The sequence below is a fragment of the Drosophila sechellia genome, chromosome 2L (assembly GCF_004382195.2).
Source record: "Drosophila sechellia strain sech25 chromosome 2L, ASM438219v1, whole genome shotgun sequence".
NCBI classification, from domain to species: Eukaryota; Metazoa; Arthropoda; class Insecta; order Diptera; family Drosophilidae; genus Drosophila; species Drosophila sechellia.
In genome coordinates, this window is record NC_045949.1 from 4,256,421 (window position 1) to 4,283,419 (window position 26,999).

The 26,999-nt window shown below is 46.3% G+C and overlaps 3 protein-coding genes across 10 annotated transcripts in view; all 3 read left to right on the forward strand.

Annotated features, from left to right (window-relative positions):
• The window catches only part of LOC6613325 (protein turtle), a 38,445-nt gene extending 35,263 nt beyond the window's left edge, over positions 1–3,182 (forward strand). For 3 of the 7 annotated variants that reach the window (XM_032713942.1, XM_032713943.1, XM_002037765.1), the window contains one exon: positions 557–2,291. In XM_032713942.1, coding sequence (XP_032569833.1) covers positions 557–2,291 — 1,735 coding nt within the window. Of the gene's footprint in view, positions 1–147; positions 219–556 lie in introns of all 7 variants that reach the window. The other 4 variants (XM_032713947.1, XM_032713941.1, XM_032713944.1 and 1 more) reach the window with 3 other exon arrangements.
• Positions 3,183–5,754: 2,572 nt separating this feature from the next.
• LOC6613326 (protein borderless) lies at positions 5,755–12,989 on the forward strand. The gene is made up of 6 exons (XM_002037766.2): positions 5,755–6,333; positions 10,086–10,593; positions 10,657–11,066; positions 11,482–11,710; positions 11,915–12,121; positions 12,190–12,989. Exons 1-6 carry the CDS (start codon positions 6,112–6,114, stop codon positions 12,771–12,773), a joined length of 2,160 nt encoding a protein of 719 aa, XP_002037802.1. The 5' UTR covers positions 5,755–6,111; the 3' UTR covers positions 12,774–12,989.
• A 2,097-nt stretch (positions 12,990–15,086) lies between these two features.
• Positions 15,087–26,711, forward strand: LOC6613327 (ATP-binding cassette sub-family G member 4). Of its 2 annotated transcripts, none has more exons than XM_002037767.2 (7): positions 15,087–15,600; positions 17,574–18,085; positions 22,962–23,276; positions 23,450–24,747; positions 24,809–24,909; positions 24,973–25,261; positions 25,322–26,711. In XM_002037767.2, exons 2-7 carry the CDS (start codon positions 17,796–17,798, stop codon positions 25,531–25,533), a joined length of 2,505 nt encoding a protein of 834 aa, XP_002037803.2. In that variant the 5' UTR covers positions 15,087–15,600; positions 17,574–17,795; the 3' UTR covers positions 25,534–26,711. The 2 variants fall into 2 exon arrangements, with proteins under 2 accessions (XP_002037803.2, XP_032574204.1); XM_032718313.1 differs by lacking the exons at positions 15,087–15,600; positions 17,574–18,085 and adding exons at positions 19,581–20,221; positions 22,577–22,880.
• The last annotated feature ends 288 nt before the right edge of the window (positions 26,712–26,999 follow it).

Sequence of the window (26,999 nt, forward strand, 5' to 3'; positions counted from 1 at the left end):
GCCCGCCCACTTGCCAAACCTTATATGAATCTGTATCTGAATCTCAAACTTTATCCGTATCTGTAACGTTGTCATCTATCTGTCTACCCATTTCACTCTGATTGGCAACCGCCATACACGTTCCACCGATCTACTATTGCTCCATAGCAATACTGAACATTACCGTGATTATGAAAGCGTTTTTATAGTTCCAGGTCCATCCTGTCATAATCAAAATCGTAAGCAAACTTTTCTCAAACTAAAACAAAGTTTTCTTCTTCAGTTCAGTTAACTTCAGTTAAGTGATTTTCTTAGTTTCTCTTTCTGTTTAGTTTTGAATCCCTTATTTCTGTGTGAATTAGGGGCTTCTTTTAATTCACCTTAAAAGATGTTGAAGCAATGAGAAAGCTGCAGTTATAATGTACATTATTAGCCATATAACTGCAATATTTAGCATGCCTCTTTAATTTCATTTATTTCCTTCAACTTTTTTTCACTTAATTTCTTTGGATTGAGTTTAATAGTTCCCTTACACTTTATGTATACCAATTAAATCCCTTTTTCCTTAACCACACAGGTACAAACAAACCCGAATATCAAGTCTAACCGCCATTCTCATTGCCATACTCCACTGGATCTGGCCACCTGATCGTTGCACCAACTGCCACTCCATCTACAGTTCGCCAAATCTCGAGGATGGCGATGAGGACGACGGGTGCGGAGGACGAAGGCGGTCCGTAAGCCGCATCCAGCGGAGCCTCGATGGACGCTTTGTGCTGGATGTGGAGGGCGTCTCCAAGCTGGGATACTCGCAACAGACCCTGGAGTCCGGCAATGTGGATGTGGTGGATGGTGGTCTCTTCGAGCGGCGGAACAGCAACGTGTCCCAGAAATCCTCCAGCGATGATGGTGGATTTCTCTCGCGGCGGAACTTCATCACCGCTCGTGCTTCGTGGCGACGTCCCTTGGTGGCCTCCTCCAGTCAGTTGAGTCTCCAGTCGGCGGCGGACTCGGCCAGGGGCTTTCTTCAGGGTCTGCTGAAGATCGGGGCCAAGCAGTCTGCAGTGCCTCCCAATCCGCAATCCTACTTCGACGAGGCAGTGTCGGGTGCCCGCTACCAGAATGTCCTGCGTCCCTACACCAGCAGCAATAATTTGTATGGCAATGCGGATAGAAGTAGACCACTGCACATAAATACGATTAGTGGCAGTCTGAGTCAGCAACAGCAGCTTTACACTCCCTCGAGGATCTCCAGGATATTCTCCAGCTCCCCTCAGCATCTGCAGCCCCATCATCAGCAGCTTTTCCTTTCCAGTGGTGGCAGTGGAGCCTATCCCACCCACTTCAGCGACCTGAGCACTGTGTATCCCCCCAACTCCGCGGAACGTTCATCGCACAATCTGAGCAGCAGATACAGGTACTACTCCCAGGAGCTGCCTTCACTGAGAACCATTCAGGAGGAGACTCGCCGACAGCAGCAGCAAAAGCAGCATCCGCTGGAGGATCACTTTGTGCCACTCCAGCTGCCGTCGCCTCCGTCGTGGAGGAGCTACTACCAGTCGCAGGCCAGCTATCGCCCCCGTACGCGCTGGTATCCGCGTCATCACTCCCGCCTCTTCAGTAACCGGCAGCAGCAGCATGAGATGCTCTCTCCACTGCCGCAACTCAATCTAAACCTGCGCAACTCCATGAATCCCGGCGGACTGGAGGCCTCTCCGGAATCCCGTTCCAGTTCGAGTGGTTTTGGTTCGAAGAACACCTCGAATCACCCGGGCAGTACTAGTGAATGGCGATTGCTGCCGCCGTACAGAGCACCTCCATCGCCACCGAAGCATTCGGGCTACTTTGGAGGTCAGCAGGCGCAGGGACAGACGCCGCATGGTTCTTACTCGTATCCCAGGGCCACAACGCCACCGTACACGATGGCCCACTGGCTGGAGATGATCTCAAGACTGAATGCGGCCACGGACAGTAATCTTCCGAAGGCGCCGTGTCCCGTGGATGTGGGCAGTGTGGATGGGCACTACGAGTTCGATCCGGCCACGCCCACACCGAGTGCATCCAGCATGCTGCGCGAAGATCTCAACCTGCACATAGATACCCATCCCTACCACCATCACACGCTGGGTCCCCTCAGTGGCAGTCTGCTGCACAGCCACGCCCCCTACGGAGGGGGGGCCAGAAAGCAACGATCTCTGCCGGCCCACCTGCCACGCTATGACAACGTAGAGGTCCGTCTGCAAGCCATGAGGGAGGAGTTCTATGCCTACCGCAAGCGCCAAGCCATGCAGCAAATGGAGAGCGTTTGCTGAGCCACTGAAGCATTTAATTGAGCCGCACCCACAGCCACGCCCACAGAGAGCCAGATCCATCCGAGGCAATCAGACGCGATATGATATTGGATCAGGCCCCCCCATTCAAAGATGAACTTTAAAAGTTTGGCCCCCTGCAAACTCACACCCAGAAAAATGCAAAACAAAAACAAAATGAAAGGAGAAAACAAAACACTTAGAAGCCAGAAACAATTAGTAGATTTAAACGAGACGAAAGCTGTGTACATATATTTTGGGGCTGGAGGAGAGCGCCCAGAGTTTAAGTATAATATTTAACAACTATAGCAATTATAGCAACATATTATTACAAAATCGATAAACGTAAAATTGACATTTAACGCAAGTAAATGGAGCAAACATTGTTTGACGACATATGCAAAGAACAAATTACAATTACAATTAACTATTATTTACGAGTGTATTAGATATTGATACTTAACGTAACACAGATCGAGATATGTTAAACATTGAGCATTAAACATTAAACATTAATTAACAATCCACAAGCGTAAGCCTAAATTATGTTACATTACAACTAAACTAAATTAATACGGAATATGCTAGCTGTTAAGCATTTAGTTGTTAATAACTAGAGCAGAGATGATCAAGGAGGCGACGACTCAAAATAAATGCGCTAAAAGTAATTAAAACAACATATAGAGAAATTGTTTCATAATTAAATTATTTAACAACAAAACAAAAACCTACAAAGCAAATAAAAGCGAAAGCGAGATGAGAACAAATACAGTTTAACGAAAATTAAATGAAATATAACTGCTGCATATATGTTTACTGTTGACCTACACACGATAATTAACTCGAACAAATATTTATTAACCCAAAAGTAAAAAAAAAAAACAAACGAAAAAACGAATGAAGATGATAGGAACCCCGAAAACAAAGCGTTGATAGTCTATTCTTTCCGGTTTGACTCACAGCCCAATAATACGTCGATAAGTACGATAGATAGAGATGAGGATCGCCAATCCGAACCGAGATCCCCAATGAGAAGTAGTTTCCTGGGTTCCCGACAGCGATGATATTTGGTCTTAGGTTATAGGTCAGTTGTGTAAGAGACAGCTCCCGGATGCAGCTTAGTTTAACTTTAACAAGGCGAGGCGTTTATGTTTTTTAAGTACTTGTTAACGATAAACGATAATTGATTAACGATTACCGATAACGATAAACACGTCTAAAGATCAAATTGTATGGAATGATGGTTTGACACAACTTGACGCCAAAACACTGCCAGAGCGAGAGGTGCGAGAAGACCGCGAGTGTGTATAACTTGTGTAAATTACAGAGCATATACAGATATAATATGATACAGATAACGATAACGATAATAACGATTACGATAACACTATTCAGGGGACGGTTGGAGAGCGAAACAAATCAAGAAATCAACTACGAATCAACCGACTAATGATCTCAAGCATTTCTTTTTGCCTTCGACTGCAAAGTCCCACATTAATTTCTTTATATCCAATTTCCACCCCAAATATATGAGCCCGTCTGTCTGCCTGTCCGTCTGTCAATCCTTCAAGCGCCACCATTAAGTCCTAACCAAATCATATGGGATTATCCCAGGGAGTAGGTCTTAAAGCTCGGTGCTTATTGCATTTCAAAGCCACAGAGAAAATCGTACTTAAATTGAGATAAACTAGGATAACAGTTCTGAAATGGGAGGAAAACTCGAGTTGTGTTGCATGTATTTTGTAAATGTTGAGGGTATTCAAGTAAATAAGTTGTCTGACACGCCCACACTGAGAACACTCACACACTGAAAACACTGACACACATACACGCGAACACATTAAACGTTTAACTAGAACGAAATAAATTAATTAATTAACTGAGCATTAACGGCAAGCGAACGAAGTGAGAAAAGCGCAAACGAATAATTGCGAAATGACAGCATAAATTGAATTTTAATTGAGCGATGTTAGACGCAGGACTTTAAGGCAAATAGATACATATATGATTATTTATACGAGTGCATGTATAATGTATGTGCGGTACGTATATATGGATATAGATACTGGATTTCACGGCATGTACATTAAGTAAGAGGAATACATTAAAACTAAGTTAAGTAAATCTAACGCTTTAGTCTGCCACTTTGATTTTTGGACAAGGTGCGCCAGTTAACTTTTCGACTCAACTCGACTCGACTCAAATGATATGAAATGAAATGAACAAACATAGGAACTATCAAAAGAAAACAAAAAACAGAATTATAAGAATGGGAATCTATATTCTTTTGCACCTCCTTCCACTTCGACGACCATTTCGCAAACATTTCCGGAGAACACATCAACTTATCAACTTTCGCCTCACTTCTCCCTGCCCGCCAACACACACCTTTGACCTTTCACCTTTCACTTTCCACTTTCTAGACCTCTTCCCACTGCAATTCCAATTCAGCATATATAAATCGTACAAGGATAAATCAGTTTAGAACGAAATATATTGTAATTAATACAGACACACAATTATAAAGAGAAATTAGCAAAATGAACAAAATTTTTAAACAAATAAAACTTACAAAACAAAGCAAAAAAAACAAACAAACAAAAAACCAAACAAAAACAAATAAAAATACAAAACTTGAAATTGATCAAATAAAACCGTAAACCTGTGTTTTCATTACCCATTCCATCTCTATCCATCTAAAATATCCCGGAAGCTGCGCTTAATTGATGCCCCTTTGCCTGCACACAAATATCACTCATACGCCAGCGTGGCCAACCTGAAGACGTCGCTGGCATTGGGGCAATTAAAGTAATGAAATTCACAAAAATTCCATACAATTCGGATGCACACTGGATATATCCGACTAGGAGAAGCGATTGACCCGGTTTTTCAGTGTTCCCATAAATTCCCATAAATAGGAATCAATGGCGAAAATTGCCCACTCTTCGACTTCTGCCGCTGGGATAGTTCACTCTTGAGGCCAAATGCTATTCGCAACACTTTGGCGATCGGCTAATTACTTAAGTGGATAAACGTCTGCGAAAGCGAATTGTGGGGGAGACGCTTTCCAGACAAAGGAGACCTCATCAAAGCAGCTGGCGTGGGCGTGTGTCAAATGTCAAATGCAGTCAAACGTTTGACGGGCCAGAGAAGAGAGAAGATCGCTGCTCAGCTGCATAGAAATGGTGATCGGCTTGGCAGGTCGGTTTTTCAGTGCTCTACACAGAGAGAAAATGATGTTATGATTCAGAACAGAGCAATATTTTTAATCCCTGATATCAGATTGAAAGAATAAGCGAAGAAGGATCAGGTTGGTCTAGTACTCACTATTTCCGGCTTACACCATTATTTTGGCTTTCAATCAAACGTACCACAACATTCTTTCCGTGCAGCATACATCACCACAAAAGCTCTGCTCATCTATCACTCGTTCTGCAGTCTGATCTCGATTCGGTCTCGGTCTCGGCATTCAGTAGCGCTTCTCCAGCCGCTCGGTTCAGTTCGCGACCCTCGAAAGACCGCCACAACATAGCTGCCGCACCATATATGTACTATGCCACACAATACCTGAACGGAACTGCGCACAAAGATATAGTAAACAACGGATCCGGGTTTCGTGCGCCTCTTAGATACATTCCGAATTCCGCGAACGAGCTGCTCCTCGTCGAGGGCCCCAATTGACCTGATTTCGGGTTGGATTTTAATTTGATTTTGTGCATACTGGCCTACGCGGAAACATTATGCAAGACACCGCGCGTGTGTGACCGAGTGCAACAAGTGCAGCCTGTGAGAATCGCAAGAATACATCAAATACAACATCGAAATGCCAGCGAAACGCAGCAGAACATTCCGGCAATCCGGATCCGCGCTACTGGCTCTGCTGGCGATCATTCTCTTAATGAACATATCCTGCTCGAGCGCTGCCCGCGATCACAGGCGGCAGACCAACCTGGAGGCCAAGGTGGGCTCCCACGTGGTCTTCAACTGCTACATCGACTTCCCCTTCGATGCACCCATTCCCTACTTGGTGCACTGGACCAAGGACGTAAGTTCGGTCGAAGGAACATTGAAGAAATCAAGTGATTATTTTGTGAATATCAAATAAAGGGCATGAAATCCCCATACATATTATAATTAAATATTACTTACCCGCAAAAAGATGCGAAAAATGTAAATATAGACCAGTGTTTGTATTTTTTTTTATCTGTGCTGCCCATTCAGTTATTTATGGCTCACGCCGACGCGCACGCAGTTCTTAAATGAAATTGTCGAAATTATTAATTTATCAGACACGTAGGTGGCTCGGACCCCGGACTCCGAACCCCGAGCCCCGATCCCCGGACACCGGACTCCGGCTGACTGACTGACTGACCAGGGCCCGTCCGGAATGCTTGGTTAGCCTTAATTGCGTCTGCTGGACGTTTCTGGTGGAGCGCAGCATGGAACGCGGCTCCCACATTCATTAAAAGGGCCAGACTTTACGACCGCACTGCGAGAATCCCACTGGCCAAATAATATATAAAAAAGAATACGAATTTAAATAAGGGATTAAAATAGAAAAACGAAATCTTAATTTTCTTTCATCCTTTATATAGTTTTTTGTGGGAATTCTTAATAACTCCCGTGGACTCAAAAATTTTGTTTTATATTTTTTTTTTTTGTGGAATTTATGCATCGAAGTGTCGAATAAATTAAATAATACTTTAAGCACGCTATTTCCGAGGGCAAAATAATTTTTTGAAATATATCAGTGGCTTTGATTGGTAATTTATAAATGCTTGTTTATGCTCGAGCTGCCGCCACACTTTACATGGTTTTCCATCGCTGCAATGCAATGTTTTTGACAAGTGCATCGCAGCGCAGAAAATGCAATCGTCGTGCCAGTGGGGTGGCTCCCCATCCACCAAGCCCGTGGAGCACGGGATGGCCAAGGTGGCCGTGTAGCGGTGGCTAGTGGTGGGTCCCGCCCTTGGCTACTAATTAAAGCGCAACCACATGCAGTCGATCGGGTTGCATCCTGGCCGAGTCGCTGCCCCGTGTCCGCCAGCATTCCTGCTGCATTTAAATTTAATTTGAGGCGGAAACTGATTTGAGTATCGTCAAACACTTTAAATTACCAGCAGAGCAGCATCAGCGGGGCAAAAAACAAATCGCGAAAAGCGCGAAGAGTGTCAATGTGAAGTGTGACATCAAAGACAGCGGGGCAAGTGGACCAGTTGAAATCAATTTCAATTGCATTCAATCGAATTGAATGGCTGGCATTTTGTTGACAACTGTGAGTAATGCAATTTAATTCAATTGCAAATTCATCGCATTCGCAATGCAACCCGCCCCCCGCAGACAATCAGTGGGAATTTCAGAATGAAATATGTTCCGCGCGCGCGTTAGTATTTAAATCGAGTGAATTGCCATTCATCGCACACGCCCGTCATCAGTGGCCATCAAATGTCCACATCTGACCCCCTTAACCCATGATGCCCATGCTCATCGGTAATCGAGGGAGCGGGGGCCGACCCGCTTTTACGCCTTTCCCTACTTAGCTGGCTCACTTAATTTGCTCTTTTTCACATATTGTTCCGCTTTCCTCGGTGGTCACTCCCCTTTTTCCATTTCCCATTGTGCTCCTCCGCTTCTCTGCTTTTTGTGTCCACTCGGTCAGCGGGTCATGATGTCATTTTGATAGATACACTTTAATTGCGTTGGCAAATGGACTTCGGCATGGGTTTTCGCTCCACCACGGAATGGCGTGTAATTAAACAAATATTCGTACGCGGGATTAGAGTCCGCGGCAATATGCATAATCTGTCTCATTTATGGCAAGTCTGTACTATATTATATACTATTTATAAGACCCGTCTGCAAACGTATTCCATGTTCTATATTGTCGAGCTTTCGACTTTCACGGCCACCGCGAGGCTGGGCTGCATATTTTCGCGCCACAGCGACGGCAAAATCACCGGATAAATCAAGTTACGTTTGTAATTGGTTAGATAATGCTGATAAATGTGTGTGCGGCGGCGGCAGACGACACTTGACACACAGTTGGGTGTACTGCACATAATCATAGTCACACACACACACACACAGGCAGGACAGGCGGATCTTGAGTGCATCATAATCTAGTTCTAGTCAAGGCGGCTCGTCTCCTACGAGTGCGACGGTGATGGCGATGCCGTGTGGGTGACATTGATGCCGCACGGTGCATCTGGCCCGATCTCAATTAAAGCACAAACCTAATGTCAATAGATCAACTGACACCCACTGCATCCGATGCTGCTGGAGCCGCTCCAGCACAATTAAACGCAGCCCATATCCCATTGCACAGCTGCCTTTCTGCGGTCGTTGGCTATCAATAACCGGGAAAACTGAATCCCTAGCATGCGGTTTATGGGGTGTGACAGTCCTAGTCCGGCAAAGGCTATAGATGCTATATCCCATATAGCACCACAGCATCTATAGATATCCATGTGAGCCACATGGACGAAAGTCAAGTGCGCCAACAAAGCGAGCATAAAAATGTGTGTGGCAGAGCAATTAGAAGAGCGGCCAGCGACCGCAGCAGATTCAATTGCATTTAAATAATTTAAGCTTAACGCGGTTTTTTCCAACTCTTTGCCATATGATGCAACGCAAACACATTCTGTTTACTCGCATGCCATTATTATAATTTTGAAACGTTTTTTTTCCGTGTCGCCTATGCGCGAGCATAATTGCCCGGCCGTATATTTAATAAATATTGACAAATATATTCAGCATTAATTAAAATAAAAATAATTTAATATGCCAGCAGGCAAAAAACGGCAAAGAAGCTAAAGCTTAAACAAAAAACAGCTTTCGAATTGAATTATTATCCATTCACAAGCCCATAATCTATTGGCCAGCTTAGATCTTTTTATGCACTTTTTTTCCGGTGGTAATTTTGAGTGTGACATCCACAAGATACTTCGTGCTGCTGGATGCTTAACCGAGCTATTTCGTTTTAAATCAAAGTTGACTCGTTTTTCAGGGCATCAAAATGATTTATGGCCTGCAGTTTTTCACCCTAATGGACAGTTCGCAAATGCAGAATGCAGTGGTGTTTAAACAATAAATTAATTCATTATTTCGAGATCGACCTGTTTATTTTGATAGCTGTCTATTATACTCAACTATCGACTATATTCACATATATCGCACCTGGTGAACTAGAATCTCTTTGGTCGTGAATAGTGCGGCACACCGAATTAAATTCGAATAATCCCATTTCAGGGGCGAGCTAGCATTGAGCACTTCAAGTGCACCGCGCCACGTGAGCCCATTTAAATTTGTCAACAAAGTAGCGGCATGGGTTCCGCAATCCCCACCCCCCTCCTGCCAGCCAACCTCCCATGGTTATTGTTATATTCTTGTGGGGATTTTGGGGGCCCACCGCTGTGCTACGTCACCATCATGGTTACGGGAAAATGGGTAGCTGGGGCTGGCGGGCAAATGGGTGGCTCTGTTGTGAGGGCTCAGCGGGAGTTTGCGAAAATGATAATGGCGCATGGGGCGCAATCGGGGGGTGCACAAACAATCGCACACACGTCGGACACAAACTGTTACAGTGTGAGTGTGAGTGCAAGTGTGTGTGTGTGCGTGGGCGTACTCTCCATATAGATTCCGCATTGCTCATGATTTATAACTACAATTGCAGCCGAGATGGCGCAGCAAAATCACAGACACAAGCAGGGACATTTGTATCTAGGTGTATCGCACTTAAGAGTTGCAGTTATCATTGCAATTTTATATATATATAATTATACATTGCTTTGTCCGCAGAACAAGAAAATCTTCACTTGGTACGAGCAGGAGACCTCCACCAGTGAGCTATTTAATGGCCGACTGCACCTGGTCGAGAACCATCCGGAGTTTGGCCGCGCCTCCGTGAATCTGACCGCCATCAGGGAATCGGACCAGGGCTGGTACCACTGCCAAGTTAGCTTTCCCAATCGCTCGCCATCGGTCCGCAACAATGGCACGGCCTACCACCTGGCGGTCCAGGGTGGCTCACTCATCCGCATTCCGCCGGTGAATCAAACGATACGGGAGGGACAGACCGCCTTCTTTCACTGCACGATGAAGCATCCGGAGAACTCGAATGCCTCCTGGTACAAGGACGGCGTGCTGCTGCAGGAGGCCCCGGATCTGTGGCGCAGATCCCACATGGGTCCAGATGGCAGCCTCAGCATCGATCCCACCATGATGAGCGACCTGGGCGAGTACGAGTGCAAGGTGCGCAACAGCGAGGGCGAACTGCAGACGGCCAAGGCCTTTCTCAACATACAATGTTTGTATTTCGAAATAATTCAGTAAGACATTTATAATGATAATACCCTCCGCTGCATTTCAGATAAGGCCAAGGTGATTTACGCCCCGCCGGAGGTTTTCCTGCCGTACGGCCAGCCCGCCGTGCTCGACTGCCACTTCCGGGCGAATCCTCCGTTGAAGAATTTGCGCTGGGAAAAGGACGGCCTGCTCTTCGACTCGTACAACGTGCCCGGGGTCTTCTACAAGATGAACGGCAGCCTGTTCTTCGCCAAGGTGGACGAGAACCATGCCGGCAGCTACACTTGCACGCCCTACAACGACCTCGGCACGGACGGACCATCGCCGGTCATCAGCGTGATTGTGCTCCGACCGCCCATCTTCAGCGTCACGCCCAAGGCCATCTACATCCAGAAGCTGGGCGAGGCCGCCGAGCTGCCCTGCGAAGCCATCGACCGCGACGGAAACAATCGGCCCTCCATTGTCTGGGCCAGGGTGAGTCCATATTGTCCATATTGTCCATATTGTCCATATGCTCCGTACTGTCATTTTGCACTGCCTAAAATGGCGAAAGGCGAGTGAAAAATGGTAATGCCAAAAGGGGAGAGCGTGCAGTCTCACTTGATTGCATTTTTAATTATGCATACGGACAGTGCTACCTGTCCATGCACAGCGAGAAAAAAGATGTTACATTCCATTTGATAAAAGATAACTCGATGTACTCGTTTCACTTCCTACTTATGTTTATAGGTGCTACTATTTGCAGCTCATATATATCGTATTAACAACCTATGAGGTCTCCCACTTAATTAACTTCATATGACTTCCTTTGTTTTCTCGTGATTCTCCGATTCTCCGATTTTGCCTCCGGTGCACTGACACTCACTCCCCGCACCCAACCAATTTGCAGAAAGACGGGCAGCCGCTGCCGGCGGACAGGTTCAGTCTCAGCGGCGGCAATCTGACTATCACGGGATTGGTGGAGGGGGACCGTGGAATATACGAGTGCTCGGCGACCAACGAGGCGGCCACCATTACGGCGGAGGCCGAGCTCATGATTGAGAACATCGCGCCGCGGGCGCCGTACAATCTCACGGCCAACAGCACGGAGACCTGCATCACCATACGCTGGCAGCCAGGTGAGAAAATGGGTGTAATTGGGTGTGGAAATGGACCCAGGCCAGATGCTCCGCACTGCATTCGATATGGAATACGGAGTGTGAGGTGATTTCGTTGATGGGCTCGAACGTGTGTGCCACCTGCAATCTGATGACTTCAGTCCCAAGTCCAATTAACTCTTTAAGTAGATGATTTCTAAGTTTAGTTTATGCACCCTGCCTTAGGATACCTTCGCCCCAACTTGGAGTACACTGTGTGGTATCGACTCTTGGAAGCTCCCGAATGGCGAACGCTTCGCGTGATGGATAAGAAGGTGATGGAGGCGACGGTGCAGCACCTCCAGCCAGGAAAGGAGTACGAATTCATGGTGCTCAGCCAGGACAAGTACGGAGACGGGATGTTCAGCAAGCAATTCCGCTTTAAAACGCTACGTAAGATTAAGTTCCATACACCTGAGTTAGATATATATTTAAATACTTAATACACACATCCTTTGCAGCCTCGCCCATTAGAGCGGATGACTTTGATGCCCAGCAGCTGCAACACGATCTGGGTCAGGTCACTGCGCCTGCCGGGGGACTGGGAGCTCCCTGGAATCTCACTGCCATTAGCAACCAGCAGGGCTGGCTCCTCCACTGGGAGCATCCCGTCCAGGGATTGGAAGGCCTGCGCCTCTACGCCGTTCGTTGGTGGAAGGAGCCGGAGCACTTCCTCATTGGCCACGCAGAGACCTTTGACAACTACTACCAGCTGCGCCACCTCAAGGAGGACACCCTGTTCAAGGTGCAGGTCCTGGCGGTGGGCACCGAAACCCAGCAATCGGTGCCCAGCCACGAGCTCCTCATCGACGTGCCCTCGCAGCGTAAAGTGCGAGCCCTGATCATCGGCAGTTCCGTGGGCGTCATCTTCCTGCTCTGCGCCCTGTGCGCTTTTTTATACGTGAAGCGGAGCTGCCTAAGGCACCTGTTCGCCAAGGATAGCTCCGCCAGCGAGGATGAGGACACCGCCGAGAGCGGCGACTGCGACAGCGACGAACAGGATCATCGGGATCGGGACAGCATCAAGATACGCCAGTCCACCTGAGGATTGCTCCAGATCCGCTGGCGATTTGACAGCAACCATGTTGGCCAGTGAAACTAAGAGGCGATAGATGAGGAAAGGGGAGGTTGTTCACCGTGGACCAGTCCGTGGGAATCTGACTTTTAATATACGTCTAGCTGCTATCTGTACAATAAACTCTACTAATTGTAACGCTAAACTAACCGAATTTGAGAACCAAATAAAACAAACAGAAACATAGTTAAATGGTAATTCGCATATTAGGATCTGAATCATCTATAACTCCGACCAATTTCAAATAAACCGCCTTATGGGCACTACTTTTCGGACAAAGCTTTTTCGAAATCGTTGTGTGGTTATCTCTTTCGACAAGTTTTCGAATTGAAAGCTATTTCTTTAATGGAGCTTTCGCGCTTGTGAGCTTTTCCGTTACGGATGGCTTGATTTGAATATTAGTCACCGAGGAATTTCTGAAACCGAGTTTTTTAACAGCACCAAAAAAAAAACAGTTTGTCTGGCACGTTTTCCAACCACTGACGTTGCAATCTTTTATAGCCAGTTAGTTATCCATTACGTTTCCGAGCACTTGGTTATGCACTGACAATTGTTTTGGAAACCCATCGTTGCAATTCTAGATTTTAAGTGCGGCGAAACACCTGAAAGTACTTCGAATGCACTGCAATTTGCACCCAACTTGGCTTAATGGCCAAACGTACCTGCCAGATTACATTGGGGAAAAGTGCATCTGCACCCGTCTGGAAGCAAAAGCCATTCCATTAACTGATAAGACTCGATGACACTCCACACTAATAGGGCATTCCCATTGCCATGGAAGCCATTGAAACCGAAACTGAAATCGAGTCGCCTATCGTCCATTGGCACATTCATATATCTCGAGTTGAGACTTGCAAACAGTTCCACATATGTATCAATAGTATTACCATTGATATATAGGCTATTGATATATAGGCTTCGGTCAGAGCTGGCACTCAATTTAAATATGTAGCAGCTAAAAACAATTGGCGGCTGATATGAAAATAAACTATTATTAAGGTCGATGCGATTAAAGGTCCCCCGACTGCGCATTTTGCCCAAGTCTAAGCACTGGAAATATAGAATCACGTTTTGGCTTTGTTTGAGATATGATATGCAATCCAATAGGGGGACAAAATGTGGAAACTGGGGGGAGGATTACTCACACTGATATCAGCTCCCCTCCCCAATCGCCCCTCCACGCGATTCTTCCAAGAAATCGCAATTGTTTTTGTTTGAATTCAGTGCTTTGTTCTGCGATCGTGAGGTTCAAAGTTCGCTATCACTCAGACTAACAATGTAAGCGAAAACACTGAAACTCTTCAGGGATATCCAATTAATACAGAGTGAGAAAACAAGCGGGTCACTATGGAAAGTTCATCTGCTTATCAAGGCTTTTCCGATCTACACTTTAGACTGAAAATGGTCTTGAAACGTGCCATTTGGTAATTCTAGATTAAATAGCCCATTAAAAAATAGGGAATTGCCTAATTTAATTACGAAATAACCGCTTTTTTCGCCCCCGCTCTCCTCGGGGAGTTTCGCTCCATCAAATCCAAGTGCAGCTGAACCCGAATCGCACTGGATTTCCCACTGGGCCGTCCCCCTTTGTGTGTGTTTACAGTCAGCTGTTTTCGGAGCAGCGGGAGGCCAACGCACACTTGTGCGCCATGCGCACTACCGCTCACACACACACACACGCGGATTAATTTAAGTGTATGCCAGCATTTGAATTGAACGTTGGACAAAGCGAGAGAGCTGCGACTTCCCCATTGACGAAACAGCCGTAGTATCCGCATCCGAGTGATGGGAAGGGTACTCGCACGTTGTACCTAGTACCTAATTGAAAGTACAGGACTTATTTGAAGAAGATACTATATACATCAGATAACTAAGAGTATCAGATACAGCAGTATCTGACATTTGGACCCATAGATGCAGTAACTTCAAGAAGAAATAGATTTAAACATAAGTAAATAACTAATAACAAATTGTTGTACCCATTTTGTATCTCAGCATATTTGTACCGAACTTTATATCTCCACATGGTAAGTATCTGAAAGATGCCTTAACTATTATTTATAATTTGTATCCGAGAGTCAGGTACAAGCAGCCAGGCAGCACTGACACTATCCGGATGGCTGCGCTGGCTCGCACAGATACATTTACAGATACATATACAGATACGGGTACCAAAGTGCCAGAATGCCAGAACGGACACTCGTGAGCGAAAGCGCTCTCAGCTGGCAGCTGGTGGCTGGTTGCTTAGCAGCCGCCGCAGTTTCAGTTTCAGTTCGCGTTCAGTTCTTCGTCGTTCGCGCTGTATGAATGTTGTTGCCTTCTGCGGTCGAGCGGGATTTTCGTTTTCGGTCAGGAATCGAGTCCAATCGGAACGGATCGGATCGCGGTGAATAAAAACACGTTTCGCCTAGGCACAAGATACACTTTTGCGTATTCCTCGCTTACCATCTGGTAATGGTATTTCGGATCTGTTGCTCTCACTCACGTCGAATCGTCGAATCGTCGAATTGTGGCGCATTTAAATAGCTGGCGTTGTTTGTTTGTTTGCTGGCTGCCGCCACCATAACACAGAATACAACAAAGAAGCCAAAGGCACGAGCACGAGTATCTCGCAGTCTCAGTATCTTCTGAAAGCGCTCCGCAAAGTATCTAATGTGCGCGGGAGCGGTACAGTGAATACGGTCTCTTCTGGCAGCGGCCAAAAAAATATATAATGCTAATAAACCAAAAACACGTTTTATGCCATTTGTGTTTTGCTCTTCTCGGAAATAGGCCCCATCTTAATAGAAATCCAAAGGTGAGCACGAGTGAAGTAATTGCGTCTTTTTCGGGCTTCCTGCAGTCTGCAGTCGCAGATTTATTTAGCTACCAGCTACCCACCACCACCACCACCATAATAAACTTCGCAGCCGGAGTTATATGTAATATGCCTCCCCCTTGGGTAGACCCATATGTATCTTTAATGTTTTCCTGCCGTTTGTATCTCGATAGAGCGCCTGCGCTCTCTTTTCAGGAGCAATTATTTGCAAAATGCTCCGGCGGTGGCTGTTGTTTTCAAATGTTTATGCCCCGCCGCGCCATTTGTTAATAGCAGATGACACATCTGAGCAGGTTGAAGTCTTCAGTCGCTAACGCCACCCGAAAAAAAAGAAGAAACACAACTGAAAACCAGATCGGGCCAGCCAGATTTTCGGGGGTCAGTGGCTCGCGAGGGGGTGTACAGACTGACCTACTTCGCTTACGGTTAGGGTAGGACCTCATCTCGGGTCATCCACCCACGAAATCTGTGAGAGAAGTGCTCAGTTCCGAGAATCCTAAATTTAAAACTCCCCAGCGTCCGGCGGCCTGATTCCCAGATTACCAAATCCGCAGCTGTGCGTGGACAGTTTCGAGTGCCGGTGTTCCAAGTTCCCAGATAACGAGTCGGTGGCCGACTAACAGCTGGCCGTCCACGTCCAGTCGCATCAACTTGAATCGCACGGATAACTATAGTTCGCAGTGTGTGCGATTATACGCCTTACATCTTCGGCGATTAGCGAAGAGGAAGCCCGCGCCCAGTAGCAGGAAGCCTATCGCTCTGCCCATCTAATCGCTAGTCGAACTGCAAACAAATCTGTAATAAAAACCCGTGTACACTGAGAGAAACTCTCATTCGGCGAACTAACAAAACATTGCCACAGAATGAACATATTTATCATGCTTTGAAAATGAACTATGCATCCGGTCGAGCAATTCAATTTTTAAATAACAAACATCCTCTTAATTTGTTTACTCGCTCAATTTATAAAAGTGTGGAAACTGTTTCCTATTACACCAAAGATTTGAAAATTGACTTGGAAACAAAGAAAGAGAAATTGTTGTGTGATGAGATGATATTTTTGGGGCTTGTGCTCCGCAAAAACACGTAATATGCGAATAGGTAGTAAAATATTCTGCAGAAATTTTTGTTGATAACATAAACAATGTTTCATGAGTATTGGTTTTGCCTAAACTTTGTAAAATAAACCATAGATACTTATGAATAAAGAGGTCTCGTAGTTGGAAACTTTGTAGAGAATTTCGGACTTTCCCCATAAGAAATTCTCTAACTGATCCGATTGATAACATTTCACCCCAGTGTAGGAGTAAGTCGGAATTCTCATCGCCAAACGGCATAAGCAAGAAATCTTATCAGACGGCCACCTGCAAAATTGGTTCCCAGTGCAAGCAAACCCAGCTCGCAACTCCCGATGCAGTGGACTTTGCGAGCTAGTAGCTCTAGGAACGGAACCACTATATCCCAGTGCTGGCGCACTGTTCACTTTTTCTTGGCCGGACAGCGGGCACAGCTGTTTGTGAAGCCCCTTCCCTGAGCCCTCGAGTGTCTGGCATTGAATTCAGCGTTTATCGGTTGTTCTTGACGGTGTCGTCGTTTCTCAACTGGGTCTCTGTCTGTATTTGTATCTGTGTCTGTGTCTGTATCTGTATCTGTATATGTGTTTGTATCTGTATCTGTGCCTGGGTCTCTGGGCATTGTTCAGTAATTAGAAATTCATGCTGCTAGCTGCCATTGAGCAACTATTGAGCCGTTGACCTTTAGAACTGAGGGGGAGGGGTGGGCGCTACTTCCTGGGCTGTGATGTAATATGTGTGTGGATAGGATTGAGAGTGTTCAAGAGTGCTTGATACACACATCTGGCTGTGTGAGCTTGTCAAATCGATAGAGGCGAAACACCTCCATTTAAATTATGCTCGATTTGCATCGCTTTTCCCATTTCCCTTTCGTTGCAGAGCTGAAAGCTGAGTGGTACAATCAACATAGAACGTGTACTTCCAATGCAGATGCCAATCCCCAGCGTATTCAATTAAAAAGCAGCATTCAAGATCCGCAAATACGTATCACAAAACTATAAAGCATAAATCAATTGAGCCAAATGCTGATGCCATATGCCAATAGCGATTGAAGCAAAAACTAAACGCATTCTCAACTAAAATCACACACAAACTAGCGCCATGAACGAGCTGCAGGCCTCCAGTGTCCCGCTGGTGGACAAATGCTCCTCCCACGCCGTCATCCTGCCGGCGGCCAAGAGTCCCAACAAAGTCTCAGATTCGGCGGCCACCACGGCACCCAATGCCGTTCTCTACACGAGCGGGAACATGTCCCTATCAACGCTCTCCACGGGCAGCGGCAACGCAAATCCGAATCCCAATCCGAATCCGAGTATCAATCCCAGACAGGAGCCAGTGCCACTGCTCAGCCAACTGAAGCTACCCAACGACCTGAAGCAGAACAGTCACGGGTGAGTTGTTTAAATTATGAAAATCTATTATTTTTTTCAAAGTACCCTACTTACAATGATGTAACACACTTCCAATTACAAATCATCAAGTGAGTTTGCCCCGCTGTGCACCCAAAAGATAATTGCATTAACCGGGATTAGGCTGGAATGGGCGGGCGTTTTGGGTTACCCAGGAACCTGTCACTCCAGCTGTGGGGATTATGGGCGGCAGTGAACTGAAATGTGTCCCCTGACCCTGAACTGCTGGCTAGTATTGCAATCGTTCCTGCGGCCACTCTGCAATTTCCGCTCGTGCAAGCCAAGGACACACTTTCCTGTGGGCAAGTGGCTATGTGGGTGTGGGTGGATAGGCGGCCCAGTATCAGGCAACTAATCACGCTGTCACAAGTCACTTTTCCACTGAGGTGACACTTCTATTTTTAACACCTAACCGCATAAAACCATTACAAAAATCAAAGCGATTCGCTGGGAGTGGGATTTCGAGAGAGAGCTATTAATAAGACCGACGAGTCAAAATTAGCACGCATCTGTAATGCTCATATCTTCCTTCCGCTTGGAACATGCCACCTGCCAGGACATTTGAGGTGTGCCGGAAGTGGAAAGAGAGAAAGAAGCAGCAGCAAATGCCTGGAAAATCGATGGCTCTACTCCGTCTCACAAATCGCGTGTCAGCAGGGAAACGGTGCCAGCCACGCCTCCTCATAAATTATTCAGAGTTGTAAGAACACTTTAAAGCTACTGCTCAAGAACTTAGAACCCTGCGTCTTAAGTTGCCTTTGAATTGAAACACTGACACAGTGTCCTCACAGCAGCCTTGTAATGTTTTTTTCTAACCAATTTAATTAAAATGCAAATGAATAATCTATTGGTATTGGAACACGCCCACGTACCAATCAGTGCGGGTACACCAATGTAATTAAACTAGTGGGCAAACGGGGCCTTTTTAAGGACAGCCTCTCTGAATGCTGCACAATTCCAGCAATCAGCTTGGTTGGCTGGCCTGTCCCCAGGTCCAAGGATTCGATGGGAAGCCAACAGGAAGGCAGCCATAAAGAGCGCCTTAAATGCCAACCTATTCTACGTGTCCTTTCGACCCGGTCCAACCACCCACCCCCTCTGTCGACACTGCCATAAATAATAAGCCACAAACAGACGCACATATGTGCGGAGCGGGAAACCGAAGGAAAAAAACAAGTAACAGTGAATGAAACGCCGCCAAAAGGCAAAAAGCCGTAAAAGCCATAAGACCAAGCAAAACAATACAAGGCGGGCAGACAAAAGAGGTCCTGCGGGTCCTTACAGCAGCACCGAATGTGGGCTGCCCTCTACTCAGGGTTTTTCTTATCAAAATCACATAAATAATGCTGAATAATATTTTTGCTTCAACAGATAATTATTTAAAATAATGCAAAATACTCGACAGCTTTCAAAGTGTTCTTAAGCTTCCTCAAAATCTATATATATAAAGGATGTCAGTTTCTTATTTTTGAAAAGCTTTCAGATACGCGTGCCAAGTTTATTATAATTTTATTAGAAAACTAATATAGGTACTATTTACTCGCGCAATACCCCACACAACTGGTTAGTTCAGTCGATATACCCCTTTCGTGAGGCAGCAGGACAGCAGAAGGAACTCGCGGCGCCGCATGCCTGGAAAAATCGAACAAGCCGCCAAGCTGTCCAACGTCGTGCCGCAGTCAGCAGTTGGACTCCGCTCGGCTTTTCAGCTTTTTAGTCCTGCGGCAACATCGCGTCTGTGTGCGGCACTCCGTCAGTTTGGTTTTCGGCCTCAAATATTTATGTGCTTATTAGAAAAATGCTTCAACAGCCATTCGCCGCCCTCTATTGAGCTGCAAACGGCCCGTGCTCCACCACGTGCTGGCATTTTACGTGTGATTTCCTCTTTTTTATTTTATTTTTTGGCAAGTGAACAAGAGACTACGCGACGTGTACGCCGGCCGGTTATGTAATGTGAAGTTGCCGCAAACTTAGCAACGCCAAGAGTCCGGGCTGTAGTTTTAGACTTTGAGTCGCCACGCCGTCGCCAAGTTTTCCCCAGTCGATTGACAACCTGTGCACCCTTGAGCCGCTCGGACGACCGCAAAAGTCAGCCAGTCAGCCAACACAATACTCGAGGCATGTTGACCTTCTCCGCCGCTCCGAGGGCACGGGCAAACAGAGCAGCAGCGGTCCTGGACAGGACCTGCTCCCACGCTCGGCAAACGTCCGCCCCCACATCCATTTCCCGCCCACATATCCGTTTGCATATTTGATTGGCTTTGCCGCGTTTCCTTAATAACGTAAATGGTGCGGGAATTAAAGCCACATGATTGTTCCCATGCATAATGCTTGAATAATTGTATTCGATTTTGAGTCCACGTGTGTTTTCAGATATAGATATAGCAAATGCTGAGTAATTTCATACTCTTAAAAATTATGTTGAGCTGGTACAGAAATGTTAACGCCATATAATTGCTCCCAAAGTTCAGATCCAAGTGACCATAAAAAGTTTATTACTAAAAAAATGCTTGCTTAATCATCTTTTCGCTGCTATAACTCAAAACTTATGACTGTTACTTAGCAATCACATTTGATTGAGTTCTCCTTGAGAGCTTGTAAAGGATCTTGGACTTCGTTCTTCGCTACATATTCATAGAAATTCCACGTGAATCCGTATGATTTTATCAGCTTTAATTGGCACTTTTGTATAGGCGCAACTCCTGCCGTTCAGGATGCCATCCATCGTTGGCACACTTGCTGTTATTAATACTTTTATTAATCGCCGTGGACTCGCCGCCCCTCCGTTGCAAGCACTTATAAATCGCTTAATTGCCGTTAAGCGGGGATGATCTAACGCCAGCTAATATTTCCGGTTGTGCCGCCTAATCAGTGCGAACACAATGTAACTGGCCCCGCGGTCCCAAGGTTCACAAATTTAGAAACTATAACTAGAACTAGAGTGTGTGCAGTAGCGGGCAGATATCAACTGATTGAGTTACCAGCGGCAGCTGCTGCTTTATGACTGGCTATCAATCAATTAAGTAGGGCCGCAATCGATGCCTTCGAACCTGGCAACAATTACCACGCATTAAGATTGATAAGCAATCGAAGAACCCGGAAGGGATTGCGTGACCGACTCCATTTGAATCCAATTGAGCGGCTGAGTCGAGAAGACAACTGTCGGGAGTTGCGCACAATTGTTATTCTACCCCTCACTAAATGGATGGCAAATATATATATACAAGTATAATATCCCTGCTCTTGGAAGTGCATTTCGCAAGACAAAGTGCTTCAGACTTCGTCGAGTCTTCGTTGAGTTGAGTTGAGTTGGGTTCAGGTTGGTTCGTTAGCATTGCACTCTGGGTGCATGCGCACTCGAAATGTACTCGCTCCGGGTGCTCGTGCACCGAGATATTCGCGGCAAACGATTCGCAATACTACCACGCTCACCCATACAGCTCAGCTTGCCCGATACTGAGAGTCATATTTATCGTAGCTGAAAGAGGCCACAGCAAAGCAAAGCAAAGCAAAGCAATGTAAAAGCAAAAGCACAAGCAAAACAGCATTTGTTTATCGGAGTGTGTGCTGGTACTAGTCTCTCAATTGTATCTGTATCTGAATCCACTTAGCATGGCCCACCGCCAACAGCTGACTTTCCCCGCCGCCTAGCCACCAATTTCAATTTAATGTCTTGCCATTACGACCGCCTCGAGTTGCAGGTCGAAATTATAGAAATTATATTGAAGCGGATTCCAGAAGCTAATTGGTTGCCCCGTACATGGTTACTCCACACAAATGGGCTCCATAGTGCGTGCTAAGTTGCTAAACGAATCCGGTGGATAGTACTACCTATATGTACCTATAGGGAGGAAACAAAGGAAACTCTGTGTTGTAGTACTTCTTTATAATTTATATGCAGCTTTATCTTTATATGCAGTGAGTACTGCTCACTGAAACCTAGTTGTGTCGAACTTCTTATAGGACTTCTGCTGGTCATCATCTTGCAGGCTTCACGGTTCTGCCTTAGATTGTTAGGTTTACCCGAGTTCTCAGCACGCCAGTGATAAGTAGTTCGTTCTGCCAGATACACTGACCTTTAATCCCACCCCACCATCACTACTGATTACTGGCTGCTTCCCAATCAATCAATTTTGACCAACTAGCTCAACTAATTTGCACCCAAAAAGATGTAATGTTAATTGGCATTGGCCCGCTGCATCGGCGGCGTCGGCGGACGTATCAATCGAAGTCGGCCGACGGCATGCGAGCAATCACTAATGAAAACGCACTCGGCTCTTTGGCCCAAGGTATGACAGACGTTTCATGAATGAAATAAAAACGGTGTGAACTTTGGTCTTTCCAACGTGGGAGATGGAAATGAATGGATGAGGGCGGATGACGGCTGTGACACAATGTGCAAATCGTTGAGGGGACACGAATGGGTCACTAAATGACTGACGCTGCTGATTGATCCATTGATTGACGATTTAGGTCGTTTCGGGGCGGCATCATGAGCCGCTGAGGAGTGTGGTTCTGGGTGCTAGCGAATAATTATGGAACTGACGCTGACCCGATGCGTCAGCGCGGAAAGTGGTGGCATTCAGAACTCCAGTTTCGAGACCGCCGCCTCTCAATCCCAATCCCAGGAGGATGTCAGTCGCCGGAGGTCCGCCGCCTATGCTGCGGCCTATGCGGAAATGCTGCGCGATGCAGGACACCAGCGCTCCATGTCCTTGGTGCAGACCAAGCTGACCAAGAACGGCAGCTGTGTCAGTGCCCTGAAAAAAAGGCCCAAGTAGGAATCAACACAATGCACAGGAGATGCAATACTAAATATACTCACAACTAAAGATGACTCATCTCTGATTCCTTTCAGGTCCCAGAACAATTTGTGCAATGGCGGCTTGGGCAGCAACAACCATGCTTTGGCCCCCAAGGTGGCCAACAACAGCGGTGGAAGTCCGAATGGCCAGAAGAAGGGTACCATCGCCTTGTCCCATCTGCCCCAACGGCCGCCGGTGGACATCGAGTTCTGTGATATATCCTACTCAGTTACCGATAGCCATCGGCGCGGATTCAAGACCATCCTGAAGAGCGTCTCGGGCAAGTTCCGGAATGGGGAGATCACAGCTATCATGGGACCCTCAGGAGCCGGAAAGAGCACGCTGATGAATATCCTGGCGGGCTACAAGTGAGTACTTTTATCGGCTTAAGTTTGATATAGGCACACATCCCTTAAGCCAGATGCTTGTCTTAAAGAAAGATTATAAATCATGTAGTAGTGCCTCAATCAAATTGACTTTAAACTGATAATAAAACCCTACCTTTTAATGATCAACTAATGATGCATCTCACCTTTTACAGAACTGCCCAACTCAGCGGCTCCGTACTGATCAACAGCAAGGAGCGGAATCTGCGGCGCTTCCGCAAGCTCTCCTGCTACATCATGCAGGACGATGTGCTGATCGCCAATCTGACCGTTCGCGAGGCCATGATGGTGGCCGCCAACCTCAAGCTGGGCAAGAACATGATCAGCTACGCCAAGGTGGTGGTGGTCGAAGAGATCCTCGAGACGATTGGCCTGAAGGAGTCGGTGAACACGCTGACGTGCAATCTGTCTGGTGGCCAAAGGAAGCGACTGTCCATTGCCCTCGAACTGGTCAACAATCCACCAGTGATGTTCTTCGACGAACCCACCTCCGGACTGGACAGCTCCACCTGCTTCCAGCTCATATCGCTGCTGAGATCGTTGGCCAGAGGTGGCCGCACCATAGTGTGTACAATCCATCAGCCGTCGGCGCGTCTCTTCGAGAAGTTCGATCATCTGTATCTGCTGGCCCAGGGCCAGTGCGTTTACGAGGGCAGAGTGAAGGGACTGGTGCCGTACCTATCATCACTGGGCTACGAATGCCCCTCATATCACAATCCTGCTGACTATGTCCTGGAGGTGGCGTCCGGGGAGTACGGAGACGCTGTTCCCAAGCTGGTGGATGCGGTGAAGAGCGGAGCTTGCAAGAAATACGCGCACAAGGATTATGTACTGACGCTGACCCAAAAGGGCTGCAACAATGACATTATCAAGGGCAGTGGCAGCGGAGCGGAGAACGCGATGGCCATTTTGACCCTGGAGAATGAGAAGCCGCCGTTGGAGGACAGGCAACTGGAGCCCTCTATTCCCGTCGAGGATCCTGCGGAGCTGAAACCACCGAAGCTAGAGACGCAGCAGTCCCAAAACTCCGATTGCAGCGTGGTCAATATGCCGACTAATGCCGTGGACGACAGTTGCAGCTTTAGCTCCTCGAAGGGCACCCAAAATGCTGTGGGTGGTTCGGGATCGGGAGGACCCAGTGCCGTTGTGGGCTGCATGACCTCGCTGCTGGATTCGCACGAGAGCGTGGTCACCCTGCCAAACAAGACGGGATTCCCCACCAGCGGCTGGACGCAGTTCTGGATCCTGCTCAAACGCTCATTCCGCACCATCCTGCGCGACAAAATGCTGACCCACATGCGACTCTTCTCCCACGTGATCGTTGGAGCCATCATCGGTATGATCTACTACGATGTAGGCAACGAGGCCAGCAAGATCATGAGCAACGCGGGATGCATCTTCTTCGTCTCCCTGTTCACCACCTTCACGGCCATGATGCCCACCATTCTGACCTGTGAGTTGATCGATTTCGAGGTTTTGGCACACAAATGTAATCTGGAATCTTTAATTCGCAGTTCCCACCGAAATGTCAGTGTTCGTGAGGGAGCATCTCAACTACTGGTACTCCCTGAAGGCCTTCTACTTTGCCAAGACCATAGCGGACATGCCATTTCAGGTGATTATTATTGAATAGCTTAATGGGCTGAACACTTATTTAATCCGATATATTCTCTTGCAGATCGTCTTCTCCAGCGTCTATGTCCTGGTGGTGTACTACCTAACCTCACAGCCAATGGAATTGGAGCGGGTCTCGATGTTCGTGCTGATCTGCGTGCTGAACTCTCTGGTGGCACAGTCGCTGGGACTGCTGATCGGGGCGGGGATGAACATCGAGACGGGCGTATTCCTCGGCCCCGTGACGACCATACCCACGATATTGTTCTCCGGGTTCTTTGTGAACTTTGACACCATTCCGGGCTACCTGCAGTGGGTGACCTACGTCAGCTATGTGCGCTATGGCTTCGAAGGTGAGTTGGGATATATCTACCTTTAGATATGCTTAACTCACATTACTCTTTATAATTTAGGTGCCATGGTAGCCATCTATGGAATGGATCGGGCCAAGATGCAGTGCAATCAAATGTACTGCCACTATCGAGTGCCCAAGAAGTTTCTGGAGGAGATGTCCATGGATAACGCTCTGTTTTGGGTGGACGCCGTCGCCCTGATCGGAATCTTCTTTGCCCTGCGCATCATCGCCTACTTCGTGTTGCGATGGAAACTGCACATGATTCGCTAAGCGGACAGCTTGTGGGCTTTGTTCATAGCTTTACCGCATTCTTAAACTTCTCCCGTCGCGCTTTGTACGTTTATACAGACAGACAGACATACACACGCATCGCATCGGTATCTAGAAAACGATTCTAAATATATATCCATGGATATATATAAACCCGTACAGTAGCTGTTCTGCATACCACAAAATAATGGAATTTACATAGAACTATATATAGATATTAACTAGGAGTACCCACGTAGAGCCCCACTTCAACACACACTTCAATTGAGGTACATATAATTCTTGTGACCAAGCAGAAAAGAGTCTGAACTTAAGTAGGTTGAAAACATAACAAATTGTAGACAAGATCCTTTAGAGCGGAAACCGAATCGGTGCAGAGTTTAGGACACGACTTTCTCCCAACGTTCTTCACTCCGTCCCTAAGTTGTACTCTCAAAAACACCACCTCTCTATACTCATCTTTTGGCAATCGATTTCGAAACCAGAAAGGACGCAGCGTGCAATCAAACGGAAGTTAGGGCGAGCGTGGAAAGCGGAAACGGAAACAGAAATCATTCCCTTGTGATAGAAAGCGGTGCAGTCCGGGCTGGGGAATCCACATCCCGGACGGGAAAGGTAGAACCAAAAAAATCGTAGAAGGGAACCTGGCCAACTGGTGATATAAAGCAATTACTATTTTTACGGTGGGATGCAATCGGATTTGTGTTAGCTGCGCGTATTTGTGATTATTACATTTTTATTTAGTACATGTTTAGTTTAATTTTATACGTCTACATTTGTCATGCCAAAATAAATGCAATTTTCATTTAAACAGCACGCTCTCCTTCCTTCGGAAGCCCCTCCCAAAGTAAATTATTTAGTATTAGTCTTGGATCTAAAACACATTGGAGTGATACACAAACTAAGTTTAACTACAGAAATTGGTGGCAACATATTCAAGCTCCTTTCAAAAGGACGGTATAGAATTGTAATTATTTATTAAGCAATCTGTTGCAGACGCCCCTGGAAATATTCGTTTGAGTATGGTGTGTTGTATATTTCGGTAGTTCGTAGCCCATGTTACACTGAACATTAACGTTAAAGAATGGCCATTGCTGTACACAAAACCCATATTAATTACTGTCAAAATCTGGTAGAGTATTTTTAATAAAGAACCCAAAACATCATCGATACCTTAAGAAGCTAATGATAAATATAATAAGTGTCGTATTTTAATAGGAAATTTAAATGTGGCGCACTCGATAGATGGCGCTATACGCCAAAGCCGAAAAGTATGCAAGGGCTTGCAATCTTTTTTCAATTCGCTGTGATACAGTCAAATTTCTTTCGAATACGTCGAATGTATATTATTTTACATTTATTCTACACAAGTGTAGAGCAGCGAGTTCGATAGATAAGAGCGAATTTGGGTCATGAACCATTAAGCATATATTTTGGCGCAATGTGTTTAAATTTATTTAATTTAA